Source organism: Panthera onca, chromosome B3 (assembly GCF_046562875.1).
Source record: "Panthera onca isolate mPanOnc1 chromosome B3, mPanOnc1 haplotype 2, whole genome shotgun sequence".
Classification (NCBI taxonomy): domain Eukaryota; kingdom Metazoa; phylum Chordata; class Mammalia; order Carnivora; family Felidae; genus Panthera; species Panthera onca.
The window spans coordinates 52231718-52251496 of NC_138344.1; the positions used below are offsets into that span (position 1 = coordinate 52231718).

A 19779-nucleotide genomic window follows, 5' to 3' on the forward strand; every position below is an offset into this window, starting at 1 on the left:
CTCAGTCAGTTGTGTCGGACTTTTGATTTCAGCTAAGGTCAGGATCTCACAGTTCGTGAGACTGAGCTGAGCCCCGAGTTGGGCTCTGTGCTGATAGCATGGAGCCTGCCTGGGATTGATATTTTCTCTCTCTCTCTCTCTCTCTCTCTCTCTCTCTGCCCCTCCCCTGCTCACATACATGCATGTGTTCTTTTCTCTCAAAATAAATAAATAAACATTAAAAAAACCTGTAATAATGCACTTAGACTGCTTGTTTGGGTTGGTATGTAAGAATAATAGTCTCTTGCAACTTTATACATCTTAGAAGTCTTTCTGGTCAAGTATTTTCTTATTTAAAAAATTGTATTTGGCCAATTTATAGTGTATTTGTATCAGTAAGGATGTTTTTTTTGTTTCCTTTTTAAAGTTTATTTGTTTATTTTGAGAGAGAGAGAGAGAACAGGGGAGGGGCAGAGAGGGAAGTAAAGACAGAATCCCAGGCAGGCTCCACACCATCAGTGCAGAGCCCAACTCGGGGCTTGAATTCATGAACCGTGAGATCTTGATTTGAGCTGAGATCAAGAGTCAGATGCTTAACCAAGTGAGCCACCCAGGCACCCCAGTAAAGATGTTTTTAACTGCATATAACAGAATACCCAATTAAAAGGGGTTGAAACTGGTGCTTCTCAAGCTTTAATGTGCACCTCACTCACATGGTGATCTTTAAAGTACAGATTCTGACCCACAAGTCTGATATGGGATGAGAGTTAACTTAACTCCCAGGTGATGCCGATACTGAACTACAGACCACTTTAAACAGCAAGAGTTCCAACAATAAGTATTTTTATCATCTCAGTAACTCCACATGTAGGTGGCTATAGGGATGGTTCAGCAGCTCAGTGCTGACATCAAGGATCTAGGCTCTTTCCATTTTTCTCTTTGGCTTTAATCAACATAGAAGCCTTTGTTCTCAGGCCATCAGTCTCAAGACAACCTTCGTAACACTAAGTATCAAGCCCTCAAGCAACAAGGTCAGGACAGGAAGGAAGGGCACAATTGTCAATTTTTATAAAGAAAACTTTTTATAACGTTTATAAGGAAAATTGTCCAGATTTCTCCTCTGGTGTCATGGACCAGCAATGGTCGTATGTCCAGTTGCAAAGGTGGCATTTTCAGTCTATTTCAGAGACAGGTTGTGCCAGTAAGAATGAAGGGATTTTTGCATTGTTACTTAATAGGCAACTACAGACTGTATTCCAATATTGCACCAGCTGAAGTACACCTCTGTGCTCCCTGGATTCCCTGAACATTTCGCTATAGCTACACAGACACATTCTGCATATTTGTCTGCCTTCTGTGAGCTTTTCAGGGGCATGGTTTATGTTCTCTGTTTATCCCTGTATCCTTGCCTGGCACAAAACGGGCAAGACAATCTATTGAATAAATAATTTGGTGACGACCTCCAGTTCAATCACCTCATTTTATAAAGTCTAACTTAAATAACTTACACAGCAGAGTTAATACTAGAACACAGGAGTGTCTCTTCCAATAAACTGGTGGCTTTCACTTAAAAAAAAATTTTTTTTAACATTTATTTTTGAGAGAGAGCTAGAGACAGAGTGTAAGCAGACAAAGGGCAGAGAGAGGGAGACACAGAATACGAAACAGGCTCCAGGCTCTGAGCGGTCAGCACACAGCCCAATGCGGGGCTCAAACTCGTGAACCACAAGATGGTGACCTGAGCTGAAGTCAGACACTTAACTGACTGAGCCATCCAGGCGCCCCTAAACTGGTAGCTTTCAAATTAACTTTTTAACAGTAGACTTTTTCCCTCAAACAAATACCTCAAATATATAATGGCATCCATAACTGATCGTGTTAGTACCAAATTTTGGAATTCTGATGATTAGACAATCTTTTATTATTGGTTCACAGACAAAGGCAAATCCAAATCATTACATCCTGATAATTCCATAGCACTTTTCTCAGTGGTTGATAGTATAATTAAAGTAGCATACCATTCATGCCTTTAATTGCCATTTCAGGATAATTACATTTTTCCTGAGCTTAGTCACTACATTTTCAACTGTCTATGGGAGGGGCTTCTAAAGATTGGCTGCACACTGGATTCACCTGTGGAACTTTAAAAAATTGTGATGTCCAAGTCCCAGAGATTCTGATTTAATTGGTCTGGTGTGTGAGACATCTGGATTTTTATAAACTCTCTAGGGACCTTAATGCATAGCAGTCAAGGTTGAGAACCACTAGATTATGGTATTCACTTATGAAACAAAATTACACAAACTATCAAATAGCTGCCCATGTCTTATTCTAGGGACCAATGGAATTTAAAGCATTATAAAAATCTAAAATGTTTATTTTTGTAATCCTCATCTACATTCCATAGAGGCATTATTCATATCTAATTTTCCCATAAACTTTTGCCAAACTTATAAATACAAAATTAATCTCATCATAAAAAAAACAACAAAGCAAAACAACAAAATTTTGAGGGCTTATGGAAATTTTCCTGTGATATACAATTTTTCTATTTTATACAGCTCTGAAACAGTTTGGTACCTCAGCTGGTGCTCCTCTTTATAATAAATTCTCTGTATATAGAGATTTTTGTTGTAGAGGTATTTAGTCTATACGATATTGTTTTTAACAGTATAAAAATTAAGTACTTCATATTCCTTCAGGGTTAGCTTAACATTAACGCTGTAAGACTTGTATTTTAATGCATTTTTACAAAATCTCGTTATAGAAAAGTAACAGTAAATAAATTTAACTTCATAACAAAATAAGCTAGGCAGAAATGAAGTTTAATATTATGAGTACAAAACCTAAGGAGATCCCCCCCAAATTAATTTATAGACTTAAACACTCCCTTTCAAAATCTCAGCTGACTTTTTTGCAGAAAATGACAAGGTGATGCTAAAATTCATATGGAAATCCAAGAGACCTAGGACTGCCAAGTAACCTTGAAAGAGAAGAACAAAACTGAAGGACTTACACATCCCAATTTCAAAACTTAATATAAAACTACTGTAATCAACAGTGTTATGGTGCATAAGGAAAGACATCTGGATCAATGGAATAGAAGTTGAGTGTCCAGAAATAAACCTTTTTTGTTAATGGTCAATTGAAGTCTGTAAAGGTACCAAGGCAATTCAATGGAGAAAGAACTGTAAATGATGCTGGGAGAACTGGATAACTACTTGCAAAAGAATGAAGTCAATCCCCTATGTCATACTTACCATACGTTAATTACCATATTAATTCAAAGTGGATTACAGACCTAGATGTAAAACCTAAAACTCTAACACTCATAGAAACAGTGATAAGAAGGGTACCTGGGTGGCTCAGTCAGTTAAGCATGTGACTCTTGATTTCAGCTCAGATCATGATCTCAGAGTCATGAGATCGAGTCCCGTGTTGAGATCGAGTCCCGTGTTGGGCTCTGCACTGAGCGTCATGCTTGCTTAAGATTCTCTCCCTCCCTCCCGCCCCCTCCCCCACTTGTGTGGGTTCATTCTCTCTCTCTCCCTCTCTCTTTCCAAAAAAAAAAAAAAGCAGTAAGACTAAATCTCCATGACCTCGAGTTAGGCAAAGGATTTTTAGATATGGTAGTATAAGCACCAGAGAAATTAAGTAGATAAGTGGTTTCCTAGGGCTGGGAATAGAGTGAGGAATGAAGACTGACTGCTCATGGATACATACATGGTTTCTTTTTGGGTGATGAAAATGTCCTAACCTGAAGACTGTGGTGATAGTTGCACAACTCTGCAAATACACCAGAGGTCATTAAACTGTATACTCCAAATGGGAAATTTTATGATGCATACTTAATAAAGACATTCAAAAAATGTACTAAATATAGGTTTTCTGCCTGCCTGAGTAAACTTATATTCACCCCCTAAAACGTAAAGGAAAAAGATAATTTTCTGAGACGTACTGAATCATACAGCAGGTTTGTACTTCTTAATCAAAATCAGCTGTTTTCTGAGAAATCATTAGCAAACTGCTTCGATCCCATAAAACAGGAAATGCCTTTCTTAACATGTGTCCTAATTTAGTCTTTCATCAGTTAGACTTAAGTTAAAAATCTTAATGACCATGAGATGCTGACAAATATAATAGATCTTTATAATGGTTAGTTTGGTTTGCGCCCCAAAATCGTGCAAGATGAGTGAAATGATAGGTATTTTGTATGGTGGTGTTTTTTGCAGAGTAAGGAAATGCACAACAAATTTGATACTGCTTTTAAAAAAAATTTTAAACTTATTAGTATTCCACTTTATTATGGTTATCTTGATTCCTTTGTGTTTTTTCAAATCATGGATGATTTCTTTAAAGAATTCTCCATCTCATTCTGATAAAATGATTTAATATATATAAAGGAACTGGTATATAATAAACATAATAGACACATTAATTCTTTTTTAATTTTTTTTAATGTTTATTTATTTTTGAGAGAGAGATAGAGCATGAGTGGGGGAGGAGCAAAGAGAGGGAAACACAGAATCTGAAGCAGGCTCCAGATTCTGAGCTGCCAGCACAGAGCCCGATGTGGGGCTCGAACCCATGAACTGTGAGACCATGACCTGAGCTGAAGTTGGACGCTCAACCAACTGAGCCACCCAGGTGCCCCAACACATTAATTCTTTATTCTTATTTCCCCTGGAATTTCTTGCATGTGTGTGCATGTATGTGTGTGTGAGAGAGACAGAGACAGAGACAGAGAGAGATAGAGATAGTTTTCCAAGACAAACTAACAACCCAATAAGATTAAAAAACATAAAGCTCCAAGTATCTTTATCAGTAGTTCTTAAACTTCAGGGATTGGAAACTGGTTATGCATGGTATTTCTGAGAAAGTTCCCTAAGCGATTCTGATAATTACTTATTCAAATCGATAACCACTAATCTGGATGATTATAGTTCTGAAAAGATTAGTATGAGTTACCCTGGACTAATCTAATTGGTTTTCCTCTCCTTGAAATATGGTCAAAAAAGCCCTAACTTATGACTCTATCTATCTAAGTGACTTTAATTTCTTTATTTAACGTAACAAAGTCTAAAACTGCAACTTTTAAAAAAATGAAATGACAATTCTTTATACTGAGGCAAAATAAGACAATAAACAATGACTAGGTCAGAAAACATCTCTCAGACAAGTATGAAATGACATGCCCCCCCAACCCCCAAATGAAACAAAACAAACAAAAACAGAGCTATGACTCTTGGTTGCTAATGTTAGAACAGTTCAGTAATGTTTATGTAACTACAAATGACAGCTAAGGAAATAGAAGAAACCAAGATAAGAATTCATGTAATAGTGATTTAAATGCATGGCACTTACCCAAACTCATGTTTGTGCCAAGAGGGAAAAAAAAAAAAAGGGACGATCTTGCCAAGACCGTTGTTTTTGTCACCAATCAGTAAGAGATACTGTTAACCATGTTAACAATTTTATTGCCGGGACCTTTCTTCACTAGTCCTCATCTCTTCTCTTTTGCTGTGATATCAAGTTACAGCTACCACAAATGTTAAGAAATTATCTTAGTCATAGCTCCCAGCCTTGGTGAGTATATAAAAGGTATAATAAAAAGAAACAGAGATGGCTCCTATTTATTTCATTTCTACAGAGGTGAAAGGCCCCTAGCTAGCTAATTTTAGTGTTTGTTTAAAAGCTACCTGTTCCAGAATGGATTCTAAGCAATTAGGCCACCTTTTGATCAGATGCACATAAACTTCAAATCAACCAAACTCAAGAATGAAGGGCAGATCCTGGAAAGGCATTTTTATTTTCACCCAAAGACACATGAACTTACTCAATACTGCAATAAATGCTCATTTATTCAGCAAATGTTTAGTGAGTTTGTATATACTAGATAATGAGCTAGAAAGACACTGTACGGAAAGTAAGAGATCTTTATTTTGGGGAGATAGAATTCTAGAGACTTCCATCTGTGGCCAAAATGAAATAATAAAGACAGGATTTATCCACATGCCTGAAACCCCAAAATGGACAAGATATGTGAAAGAAGTTTTCAAGATACTAATAATCATCACACAACCAAGGGCAGCGATCCCAGAGAGATGAGAAACAAAGGAAGCCCTGTGACTGCTCAGCTTCCTACCTGGAGAAAGTGTCTAGCTGCAGCCCAGGGAGCGGGAATCCAGGCAGGGCTGGGAGAACGTTCTGAACCGAGGAGACAGAGCTGAGGTCCAGAAAGACCAAAGTGGCTGTGCGAGGAGAGAGTTGCACAGAACTGGAGCTCCGGAGCTCTGCAGAGGGCTGCCTTTTCATACCCAGCAGAGCAGTATTCAGCACATGTGTGTGATGGAACTACTTGGGGCCAAGGAAAAAACACCTGAAAAAATTACAGATAATAGTGCCTGTTCTCATACAGGGCTGAGAGTAAGACGTGCTCCCAGCAACCAGACTATAAAACCTCATCATTCATAGAGCATTGGGTAAGCAGCTCACAAGTTACTGCAGTGGAGAAAAATTTAGCCCTAGACTGAATGAATACTGCTCCAGTCTCATCCAACAAATCTTAAAAACAAGTCCCTAGGGGCGCCTGGGTGGCTCAGTTGGTTGAGTGTCCGACTTCAGCTCAGGTCATGCTCTCACACTCCGTGGGTTCAAGCCCCATGTCGGACTCTGTGCTTACAGCTTTGAGCCTGAGGCCTGCTTCAGATTCTGTGTCTCCCCCATTCTCTGCCCCTCCCCTGCTCATGCTCTGTCTCAAAAATAAATAAAAACATTTAAAAAACAAAAACAAAAACAAGTCCCTAAAAATCAAACTGTTTCCAAGTGACTTAATCATGTCCCAGAAAGAAACTCAGGAATATGTACAGGGAAACCAAAATATCCAGCACCCAACAAGTTAAAATTCATAATGTCTAAATCCAATTAAAAAAATAACCAGAATGTAAGAAGCAGGAAAATTCCATCCATAAGCTAGGAAAAATAATCCAATATAACTGACTTAATAATGACAGATGTAAAATTAGCAAGTAAGGACATTAAAACTGTTATTATAATTATATTCCATATATTCAAAAAGTTAAGCAGAGACATGGAAGATATGGGGGAAAAAGGAGGAAAAAGGGAACAAAGAACTGATGAGACAACAGAAAAGATATTCCATACTAGCACTAACAAAAAGAAAGTAAGATTGGCTATATTAATATAAGACAATGTAGATTTCAGAGTAAAGAATACTTTGCCAGGGGTAAAAGAATACCAGAGTAAAGAATACTTTACCAGGGGTAAGGAAGATCACGTCATTGTGACAAAATGGTCATTTCATCAGGAGGACTTACCAATCCCTAAATGAACAAAAACTAATAACAGAGCTGCATAGTATATGATTCTGGAACAATTAATTGCAGTATTCTATATAGTATGTAAATTATACACTAAAATGTTGGAGGCAAAGGAATATGCATTCCCTGGGTATGGTTATCCAGGGGAAAGTTTCCATAAAACGAGGTCTTAACATGAGCGACGAACGATCCATCTGGCTAACTCCTGACCCCAAAGGAATAATGAGTAAATCATTCAAAAAGACAGTGATCGGTCTGAAAAGGAGACACCAGTCTGTGTTACTAAACTTAAGCAGCCCACTTCAAATACCAGCTTCATTGGTGGGGAAGAGCACTTTATACAGTGTCGGAGACGACCACTTTATATAGGTGCATATAAGGGAAGTTTAGATTTATAAGACATGAATACAAAAGTAAGAGCCCATCTTTATCTTCAAATTAGTGGCAACGAATTACCCACTGGCAGTTACATAAGCCTGTTGATTCAGGCAGGTTATAATCATGATCTTTTTGGTTTATAAAGGGATGAGGTCTGCCTTTTCTCCAAAGAAATCATGTACGCAGCAAGGTGAGGGAAGCCTCTTTTAGTGTAAGAGTAACTACATTAAGTTTCCTGGAAAGCTGATATAATTATGAATAAATAACTTGGAAAGTGTATTAAGAAGTTTTTAGTTTAAAACAATAAGGTTAAATTCACCTTTAGTAACAAGCAGGGAAAAAGGTAGGGCAGGTGGGATTTGTGACACTAAAACCCAAGGGCATTCCTTTCTCAGGGAGGGGAAGGAAAAACAACAAAAAGCATTGATGGCTCTTCCCTAAGGGCCAACAGGGAGAACAGGAGGCTCTGTGAGGAATGGAGGAGCCCTATCTGGGTGAGTCAGTGGCTCAAATGGAATTCTCTGGTGCACCTGAATGTAGTATACAAGGTGCAGCATGGCTCTGGTTCATGTGTAAAATAAGGGACACTTGGGGGACAAAACTCAGGCTAGGTAAGGGTGAAGGGTGATACTAGAAATGCAGAGGAAGACTCCTGGCAAAGAAAAGCAAAATGAGAGTCGGTAAGAAATATTAAAGAGTAGGGCAAATTAGTTCTCCAGGAGCCAAATTCATGGCGAAGATCTATGCCTTATCTATCCTGGAGACAGAATATTCAAGATACGTAAAAATATAATGGGAAATGCTAATCAGCTATATAGCCAGCACTCTGCATTTTCACTGTTTTCAGGAATGAGAAAGAATAGGATGAACACTCTCCTTCACCCTTGTCTTGGTCTCTACCACAGTTACGTGTTTTGTAGAATTTCAAGGAAAAAGAGGTAAAAAGCTTCCAAACATTTCAATATTATGTTTTTAAGTAAAAGGAATGAATATTGGAATGTTGTTTAAATTTTCTTAGGTGCTTTGTTTCTCAACATTTTGAACACAGTAGACTCGTAAGAAAGGCATTTTCTTTAATACTTGCCAAGATTACTTGTTACCATATCATACCTAGCACGAGCTTATTAGATTTAGATGAATTTAACAGATGCATATATGCATACTGTGAATTCTACTGTAATGATGCACTTAAAAACAATCCTTAATACATCTTTTGTTAGCTATCCCTTACTGGCTGCTTAAAACCTTCGTTTTGCTATTAATAAAACTACACTATTGGGGCGCCGGGTGGCTCAGTCGGTAAGCGTCGGACTTCAGCTCAGGTCATGATCTCACGGTTCCTGAGTTTGAGCCTCGCATCCGGCTCTGTGGTGACAGCTCAGAGCCTGGAGCCTGCTTCAGATTCTGTGTCTCCCTCTCTCTCTGCTCCTCCCCCACTCATACTCTCTCTCTCAAAAATAAACAAACATTAAAAAAAAAATAACTACACTATTAAAAGCAGAACATTTACTAGTGTAGGACACAAAATGTTCCCCCAAATGCATCTAGGATTAATTCCTTCTTCTCAGACGTTGGCATACACTTTCAATTTGTAAAATGTACAATTATAAACATTTCCCATATCACAAAATAAAATTACTTATTTATCTATATATAACCACTCTCAAGAATCCTTTTTAGTCTGTGATATCTTTTTAAAACATTTTGAGGGGTGCCTGGGTGGCTCAGTTGGTTAAGTCTCAGACTCTCGATTTTGGCTCGGGTCATTATCTCACAGTTTGTGAATTCAAGCCCTGCAGTGAGCTCTGCACTGACAGTATGGAGCATGCTTGGGATTATCCCTCTCTCCCTCTCTCTCTGCCCCTATCCCACCTGTGCTTGCTCTCTCTCTCAAAACACACACACACACACAAAACACAAAACAAAAACAAACAAAAACCAAAAAACAAACCATTTTGAGATGATCTAGAAAAACAAAATTTGGCATGAGTATACAGTTTCTGTCCAAAGAAAAAATCCTGAAATGTCCAATTTTCAGTTTTACGTTGATTCCCTTTGGTCACACCAATTCTGTGTAATTTTACCTCCACAAAGAGGGCGTGTCTTTCAGTGAACAAGTATAATTAATCATTTAATTAGTCTCAGAATAGGAGAAGCAGTCAACTTTAATGATTGGATAATCCTTTTAGTGGTTCCCAATTTTTTGCTTAAAAAAATGAGTGGTCATCTTTTTCAATCTTTGACAATAATTACAATGTGAGATCACTGTGTGATTTTGGCACATAACTTGGAACTAAGGGACATTGCTATAACATGCACTGGCAAAGACAGCTAATACTGTCATTGGGCACTGAATTCTGCAACATAGCATCTCAGTGTAAAAAAAAATTTTTTTTTTTAAGTTTAGAGATTAATGGCAGATTTTACATGTTCTAACTAGTCCAAGTACACAAAAAAGTAAAATACTTGCCTTAACAGGTTTGCAAACTTTTTTAACATAAAGAACCAGGAGAACCTCTACTGCCTAAAAGCATCCTCAATCTGAAAATCTATCTCCTATGAAATAAGCTATTAAGAAATTTGGGACTCAATCTAGGTATTTAGGATAAAAAGTCATAGGAGAGGCATCTTAAAAATCTTAAAAAAACATACACCTTAAAAAGAAAGAAAAGCTTTGGGATGTTCAGAGCTAAGAAGGCGATTCACATTTAGCTCAGTTGGAAGGTATGCTAATAAGATGTAGATGAATTATTCTCAGGATCTTCTAGAAAGTGATCAAGATCTTGAGGATGAGACCCAAAGAAAGGAAGGCATATTAGTGACTAAGGATAACTAAAGCTAACTGATTTAAGGATGAGAGCCTAGGGTAGATTAGAGAACATGAGCTGGCTTTTAGCTCTACAGTATTTCAAAGTAGAGCTCTACAACGAAAGTCTCCCAGTTGTTGAAGACTAATTTGTGCTTCTCCAGGTCTACGACACTGTAACATGGCTTCTAAGACTTGACCCACCCAGTCTAGGGTGGTAGTATTTGCTCCCATCACATGGATTCCTGAAATTCAAACCTCATTTCTGTGGTCCTGGACCACTCCTCCATGACAGAAATTAAAGTCCCTTGTTTGGTAATAACATCACACTTACGATCCTTTAAAATGACTACACCACCACAGAGGCACCTGGGTGGCTCAGCTGGTTAAGCATCCAACTCTTGATTTCAGCTCAGTTTATGATCTCACTGTTATGAGTTGCAGTCCCGTATTGGGCTCCATGCTAACAACATGGTGCCCGCTTGGGATTCATATTCTTTCTCTCTCTCTCTCTCTGCCCCTCCCCCCACTCACAGTCTCTCCCTAAATAAACTTAAAAAAAAAAAAAAAAATGACTACACCATAAAGGATTTTTATGGTGATTTCACTATACCCATTAACGAATCTGGTCCACACAAAAACTGTATGAATGAGGCAAAGCAGATATTCAGCCTGTATGATGCCTTTTACATAAATTTCAAAACAGGCAGAACTAATTTATTGTATTAGAAGCTAGGATGGTTGGGCACCTGGGTGGCTCAGTCAGTTAAGTGTCCGACTCCTGATTTCAGCTCAGGTCATGATCTCACAGTTGTGAGACTGAGTCCTATGGTGGGCTCCATGCTGAGTACGGAGCCTCCTTTGGATTCTGTCCCTCCCTCTCTCTCCTCCCCCACCTTACTTGCACATGTGCAGAAACAAAGATAGAAAGAAGCTAGGATGGTGGTTACCTCTGAAAACAAAGAGAAAAGTGGGAAGAAGCCGGGTAGCGACTACATGGCAGTGCTCACTATATAATCCACCAAGCTATATCCTTCTGATTTGTGCATTTTCTGTAAGCATGTTATGCTTCAGGAAAAAGTTCATTATTTTTAAAAATGCTAGTCTTAGTCATTGCATCATAGCTGCCCATAAATAGTATTCGACAAAGCTACAAGAAGCAGTAAAAATAGTGAATGTATTATAAAAACTGACTATGAATGCAAAATTACCTGCTTTTTAACTCAACTACTTCTGTTTACTTCATACCCAGCCAAAGTCTAAGAAATGAGATAAAAATTTTTAGAAGTTAGAAAATGGGGTGCCTGGGTGGCTCAGTTGGGTGAGCATCAGACTTCAGCTCAGGTCATGATCTCACGGTTTGAGTTAAAGCCCCACACAGGGCTCTGCACTGTAAGCTTTGGCTGCTCAGTCTCCCTCTCTCTGCCCCTCCTTTGCTCAATCTCTCAAAATAAATAAACATTAAAAAAATAATAATAAAATCTTTAAAAAAATATACAATTTTAGGGGCACCTGGGTGGCCCAGTCAGGTAAGCATCCAACTCTTCTTGGTTTCCGCTCAGGTCATGATCTCATGGTTTGTAAGTTCAAGTCACACATCCGGCTCTGTGCTGACAGCGCAAAGCCTGTTTGGGACAATCTCTCTCTCTCTCAAAATAAAATAAATAAACTTAAAAAAATAAAATAGGGGCGCCTAGGTGGCTCAGTCAGTTAAGCATCCGCCTCAGTTCAGGTCATGATCTCGCAGTCTGTGGTTGGAGCCTGTGTCTGGCTCTGTGCTGACACCTCAGAGCCTGGAGCCTGCTTCGGATTCTGGGTGTGTGTGTCTCTCTCTCTCTCCCCCTCCCCCACTCATGTTCTGTCTCTCTCTCTCTCTCAAAAGCAAACATAAAAAAAAAATCAAAAATAAATAAATAAGTTATAAAAAGAAACAAAATTATTACACACTCCAGCTGAAGGAAGATACATTTTTTTTTTCCTTGCCACCCATATTCCTTGCCTCTATCATTTCTCCCCTCTGATATTTTCTTGTTTTCCACAATTCTTCTCTACCTTCTTTCCTACTCCCTCTAATCCTCCAAGATCTTTCTCTAGGCAACTGGAGATTATGAAACAAGAGCATACTGGGAAGCTTCCTGGGTCAATTTAGGACAAACACGGCTCTTTCACATCTCTTATTTTCTCTTTTTGTCCTCAAATTCCTTATTTTTTTCTGCCATCTCTCTTCTCATATCTCTCCCTCCATTTCTACCTCCATTTGAGTCCATCTAAAACATACATAATAGTAAAATGTGATCAACCAATGTTTATTCTCATAGAGTCATACTCTCCTGTATAAATGGGATTGAAGCTATAAGCACTGTGACGTTATAGGTATGGCTGTCTGGATGAAAGCATAACCAGTAGTCTTTTCTGTTATAAACACAAAGGAACTGACATTTTTGTTCATCTCTGTGATTCTCCATACTTCAAAACTATGTATTGGTTTTCAATCCTTTTTCTGGCCCTAAACATTTGAGGACAAGACATTCCCATCTCTAACAGTAGTGTGATGGTTAACGTTATGAGCCAATTTGGCTGGGCATGGTGCCCAGATAATTGGTCAAATATTATCCTGGGTGTTTCTGTGAAGGTGTTTTTGAATGAGACTGACATTTAAATCAGTGGACTTTGAGTAAAGCCATATGTGGTGAGCCTCATCCAATCAGCTGAAGGGCTTAACAGAACAAAGACTGATCGTCTCTGAGCAAGAAGGAATTCTGCTAGCAGACTGCCCTTGGACTTGAACTGCAACTCTTCCCTAGGTCTCTAGGCTGTCGGCCTATCCTGCAGATTTCAAACTTAATAAGCCTCCATAATCACACGCGCCAATACCTTAAAATAAATCTCACCCCCTCCCCAACACAGAGCCTTTTGGTTCTGTTTCTGTTTCTCTAGAGAACTCTAATGAAAGTAGCTAAGATAATGATGCTAAACTAGAGATAAAGGGCTGAACTAGATAAACTAGTGAAAGAGCAAATGAGTTGGGGATGATAGATAATTTTAAAAAGGTTTAATGAAGACCTCGTGAATTACCCACTCAAAAATCATTCACTAGCCTTCCTCTGTTACAGAGGCTAGAATGCTAAAATGAATTTTCAAGTTTCCCTTGCCACTAAGGGGTAGCCACGTGACAGAGCTGTGGCCAAATTCCTGAGAAGGGCTTCCTTCCCAAATAAAAAGCTAAAGCCTAACTAGAAGAAAGCACTATGCTCTAACCTTCTTTCTGTCTGGATTACTAAGGATTCAGGTGTAAAAACAGTGCCTGGAAGAGGTAATCTGCAGATCCTGCAACCGCTGCCACCATTCGCCAGTATTCCACACATGATCTCCTCAACAAGGGTGCAAGCAGACTCTGGCTCTGCAGGCCAACACGCACTGAAAGCTGAGTAGCTTAATCTACTTCATGTTGTGTTATATATGGAACTTTAAAATATATGGCTATACTCAGTCTCCACTGAGGCTACCTAAGGTCAAACTCTGCAATGGGAGGGGCCTGGACTAGAAACTCTCCTGAAAGTAATGGTTATGAAGCATTGACAATTATAACTATGAATTACTAAGGAAGGCTGTAGGGTATCCTTTAAAAAGAGTCTTTGAAAATATGGCCTGAATTATTTTATGACAGTTCTCCTTAAAGACAGGAGTTAGAACAGAGCACTGCTTTGACATCATTTCCATTCTGAAATATACTAGTGAATTAAAATTTTTACCTCAGCACACTAGAGTGTTATATAAAATCACTGTATAATAAAATCTCAGAAATCATTCAGAAGGAACTTACTGGCCAAGTTGATGAAAAATGCAAATGAAGTGCCAGATTACTTGACAAGTTTCTAAGTCAACAGTGTCAGATGCATCTCTAAAAACATTATTTCTCCAGACCTACCTTACCTATAAAAAGAAAAATCAAATGCTATCGAATAATGACTTCAAAGTTTACCTTTTTTTTCTCCAGTGTAGGGCACATAGTCTTCCCTGTCTTTATGCTCCAATGCCTCCTTCTCCAGGTATGAAAGGAGGTGTTCTCTATCAAACGGCCCTGTGGCGGACTTTGACGTCTGGTTCTTCTGCCGGAACCCTGCAGGCAGAAGGGCATTCTGCCAAAGAGAATGAATCAGCCATTATGACCACCAAGAATGCCAACATTATATGCTTCCACAGATCACCCATTTAAGAAAGACTTATAGACCAGAATGTGATACTGGCATTAAATGTTTCATTTTAGGGCAGCAATGTAAAAGTGTTCTACACAAAGTTTTCTTTATTAGGTAGAATTCACTTACATTATTAAAATAAGCACATAAACATTTTCTTCAGAAAGTTCTACTAGAAGGAAACACTCCTTACTTTTTAAATGTCCTGCATGGTAATAAAAAATAGTTTTCTTAATGATTAATAACTGCTCAGCATATAAGCATATACAGAAAATAATTCTATTACAAAAGAATTCTAAATGATATATACACCATATTCCTTCATAACGACTTCTATTTCGTGGTAAAGGCTTTTTCATATAAACACATGCATTCCATACAGTAGGATATCAGAACATTAATGTGAAAGGTTCACTGTATGTATAGATGTACATCAGCACTAGGATGTACTGCAGCAACCACCGCCATTGCTACTCACGCACCAAGGCACATGGATGTCCTCCTAACAAGAGCTGTATCTCTGGGGTTCCATGTGGGTACAATCTTTTTGAGAGCATGGAGGGACTGAGAGTGGGGAAGGGGTGCAAGGTAATGGATTAAAGTTGTCTCTTGTAGTTCCTACTCTGAATTTTCACGAAGTCCAGGAATAGCAAGTGGCGATTAGACAATGTGAGCTCCATCCTTTTGCTCATCGAAAGGCAAGAGGTGGGGCACCCGGGTAGCTCAGTCAGTTAAGCCTCTGACTTCAGCTCAGGTCATGATCTTGCAGTTTGTGAGCTCGTGCCCCGCTTCGGGCTTTGTGCTGACACCTCAGAGCCTGAAGACTACTTCAGATTCTGTGTCTCCCTCTCTCTGCCCCCCCCCCACCCTGCTTGTGCTGTCTCAAAAATAAATGTTTAAAAAATTCTGATAAAAAAAAAGGGGGGGCGCCTACGTGGCTCAGTCAGTTAAGTGTCTGACTTCAACCCAGGTCATGATCATGATCTCTTGGTCTGTGAGTTCCAGCCCCACCATGGGCTCTGTGCTGACAGCTGAGAGCCTGGAGGGAGCTTCTGTTTCTGTGTCTCCCTCTCTCTCTACCCCTCCCCTGTTCATGCTCTCTCTTGCTCTCAAAAATAAAAAAAAAAAAATAAAAAAGAAGAAAGAAAGGCAAAGAGGTGATACTGCCTTGTCTCACTGTTCCTAGATATTCCTTTGCTTTAGAAATGGAAGGCAGCCCGGTAAGTCACACAAAAGGGCCAGCCTTCTTTTGCCAACACCTTCCATAATGCTGAATCTCATGGATTTTATAATTTTCATTATAAAGGGAGATCTTATATAGATAATAATAGGGAATATACATTTTATAACTAGAAAATACAGCACTTCAACTGTGGCCATTTGCTGAGATCCATAATAATTTTCATAAAATTCACCTTTGTGCTCTCCTCATGTAATGGTATGCATTATACAGAAAGGTCATCTATAAATATGAAATACAAAGGAGGTCTGTTCCTAACCCTGCACTAAGAATGCGTTTTGTAATTCAAAATTGTCTACAGGAAGATAATAAAGAAACAAGACTTCTACCCACCAACTCGGAAATTGAGAACTATGCATGAAGAATCCTACCCATTTTTACTTCCTAAAAAACTCATTTGTCTATTTACTTCTCTCCGTCTCCAACATCATTACTTTGGTCCAAGCTATGATCAAGCTGGCAGGGAATATTATACTAACTTCCCGACTGGTTTCCCTGGATCACATCATCCCTCATTCCCATTCCATTATCTCTTACCTTAGCCTCACCTCACATACCCTCCTCATTCTAGCCACACTAACCCTAGTTCCTTCCCTGTGCCTGCCACACACTTCGTTCTACCAAAGACCTTCTCTAGAATGCTCTGTCCACCATTTTTTGCTAGTCATTTTTAAGACTGCAGCTCCATTCCCCCAAAGAGGCTTTTCTTAACCTCCCATTATATGCTCTTATACTAATATGGTACGATTATTTAATTAATGCCTACCTCCCCCACTCCTACCAATCTGCATCATGAGGGCAAAGACCACATTTGTTTTGCTTACTCTTTATAACCTTAAGCCTAGCATAGTACCGGAATCTATTGGTTGCTCCCCAAATATTTACTGAATAAAGATTTGAGAACACTTTTAAAGAAAAATGCTCATTAAGGCAAATTAATCAAAGTTACTTCCCATCACCATCAATAATACCTACTGCTCTTTCATGGGGGTAGTAATGGAGTTGCACTACTCCACCTGCCAGGTCAAAATCATGTGAAACATAGGTTGTTTGGTGGTTTTTTTTGTAATTTTTTAATGTTTATTTTTTAGAGAGAGAGAGAAAGACAGACAGACAGACAGACAGACAAACAGCACAAGTGGGAGAGGGGCAGAGAGAAAGAGGGAGACACAGATTCCGAAGCAGGCTCCAGGCTCTGAGCTGTCTGCACAAAGCCAACGCAGGGCTCAAACTCACAGTGAGATCGTGACCTGAGCCAACCTCGGATGCTCAACCAATTGAGCCACCCAGGTGCCCCGAAACATAGGTTTTAAATGATACATTAGCTGGAATCCTGGCTCCTTAAATACATTTTTGAACACAAAATAAGTGACAGGTAACTGGCTTTGGAGGCTATAAACTCATCAACCATGCTTTATTAGGAGTATACTTTAGTCAAGTTACTAGATCATAATTATTTCATACCAGGTAAAGATCTCATTAAAATGACTGCCACTAAAAAGTATGTTTCTTCCTCACAGTACAATTTTGTTGTAATGATATATACTCCAAGCCTTGGAAATAATTTAAAAAAAAAATTAGCTTTTGCCTAGGCTGGCTGGCTATCTTGTAGAGATAGATGTTTTGAGAAAATGCAGTAGGTTGGCAAATAAATATACTGAATGCAGCATATGGAAAGTAAAACAGCCCTCCAAAATGTAACAAGGAACCATATACAACCTCTATCTGCCCTTCTCTTATCTTCTGAGATTTATAAGTTACAGTGGCTTTTCTCTGCCAGAAGTGGACACTACTACCCTTGCACTCTTTTCATACCTCATCTTTCACTGGCACTCTTGCCCAAAACTTTACCCACAAGCGGCATGCTGTCAATAAACATCGTTCTTCCAGTCTCAACTAACAGTATCTGAGGTTGGGGGAGTTTCAACTGGGGTTGAGGAACTGGCAAAATACACCCAGAGGTTTGAACTCAAACCTCCCCATAAACGAAGCAGGCCTCATGGTTTTGCAAGTAAGAAAATAGAAACCATCAGTTTTCACATGTATAGCATAGTCCAAGTATTAATAGGGGACTCACTGCAGTTTAGCAGAAAGGTCACTAGACTCTGCCAGGGAGCCATCAGGCAGTGAGGGATCCAGTCTCAGTTCTTTCCTTAATTGTAGTAACTGAATCAAGTCACCTAACTTTTGTTTTCTATCTATAAAACACAGGCAAGTGCTAGATCAATGTTTCTCAACCAAGGTGCTCCCACAGGGGACAAGTGGCAATGTCTGCAAACATTTTTGGTTGTCATGACTAAGGGGAGGAAGCATTAATCATGTTTTCTATTTTCTGTATTTTATGATGCTTTGCCATCTTGGGAGCTGGCTAATTCCTAAGGATAGCAAACAACTTCCTCGGCCCTCCACCCAGCAGTGGGCTTTCCAAATGAAAACCAACTAATCTGGAGCCCATATCCCAACCACCTCCTTTATCTCTCACCCAGCAAACCATTATTGCTCCTGCCCTAAATCACCCAGGACCAGGTAACTGGACAACTGGAGACTACTCCTGTGGCCCAGAGACCACTGAAATTACTCAAATTATCCAATCCTAAATTTGCTCAAACTTGCCAATCCCGTCTCACCCATTTCTTCCCTCGGAAACCACAAGAATGGTTCTGGGCCATACTTGCTCCTTGCTGCTTCTGCTTCCTGACGAAATCAGGTGTTTTCTCATGTTCCCTCTTGAGGACTATAAGAAATACACTCTTTTTTCCTCCATGTCTGTAATCTTACCAGAGCTAATTAAAAAAAAAAAAAAAATCCCAGGTACATTTGTAAACAGGGGGATGTGCTATTGGCATGTAGTGAGTAGAGGCCAGAATGCTGAACAACTTAACAATGCACAGGACAGCCCCCATAGCAAAGAATTATCCAGCTTCAAATGTCAGTAGTGTCAAGGTTAAGGAACTCTGGACTAGATGAGCTCTTAGGCTCCTGCCAGTTCTACAACCACTTGATTGAAACAGGTCTAAATAGGTTGAACTGTTTGTAGAAGAGACTGCTGTGACAGGATCAAAACAGCACTGTTATCCTCGGTTACCCCCAGACTTATGAGTACCACAAACTTTTCCTTGTGATAACAATTACAGTTAAGGGTTTTGATCTACGGTATAAACACATTAATGAAGTGCTGAAGTAATGCTGAAAAAAGGAGAATTTTCAATAAAAATTCAAAAACATTCCAGCAGGAAATAAATGTGTTGTAGTAACAAGAATAATTTTATAAAACAAACTCTATCTCAATTCTTAAAAGACACTAAAAATCAATGTCTCAGCATAAAGAAGCATGTAGTAAAGAGAAGAAACCTAGCAAATGACCCTTACCTTCAGGGTAAGTAGCCATAACCTTAGGGGTCTCCCCTCAAGGACTCCCCGCCCACCCCCCACCCTGTACATACCAGAGAATAACAATTCAGGTGTTAAGGGACTCTACCTTAGCCTTGTGTAATTTATAAGACAAATAACACCCACTTTGCAATTTTTTTTTTAAATTTTTTTTTTTTAACGTTTATTTATTTTTGAGACAGAGACAGAGCATGAACAGGGGAGGGGCAGAGAGAGGGAGACATAGAATCTGAAGCAGGCTACAGGCTCTGAGCTGTCAGCACAGAGCCCGATGCGGGGCTCGAACTCACGGACCGTGAGATCATGACCTGAGCCGAAGTTGGACGCTTAACCGACCGAGCCACCCAGGTGCCCCCCCACTTTGCAAATTAAAACGTATATACATATATTCAGGTCTGTTCCATATGGACTGCAGTACTGCTGAGAATCTACTTAGGTCTACTCTACTAA

The 19779-nt window shown here is 39.2% G+C and overlaps 1 protein-coding gene across 1 annotated transcript in view; it reads right to left on the minus strand.

The window, feature by feature from the left end:
* TMOD3 (tropomodulin 3) overlaps nucleotides 1-19779 on the minus strand; it is a 79723-nt gene that overhangs the window by 24881 nt on the left and 35063 nt on the right. The window contains exon 3 of the mRNA XM_060618514.3: nucleotides 14486-14642. Within this exon, the coding sequence (XP_060474497.1) occupies nucleotides 14486-14642 (157 nt within the window). The remainder of the gene's footprint in view (nucleotides 1-14485; nucleotides 14643-19779) is intronic.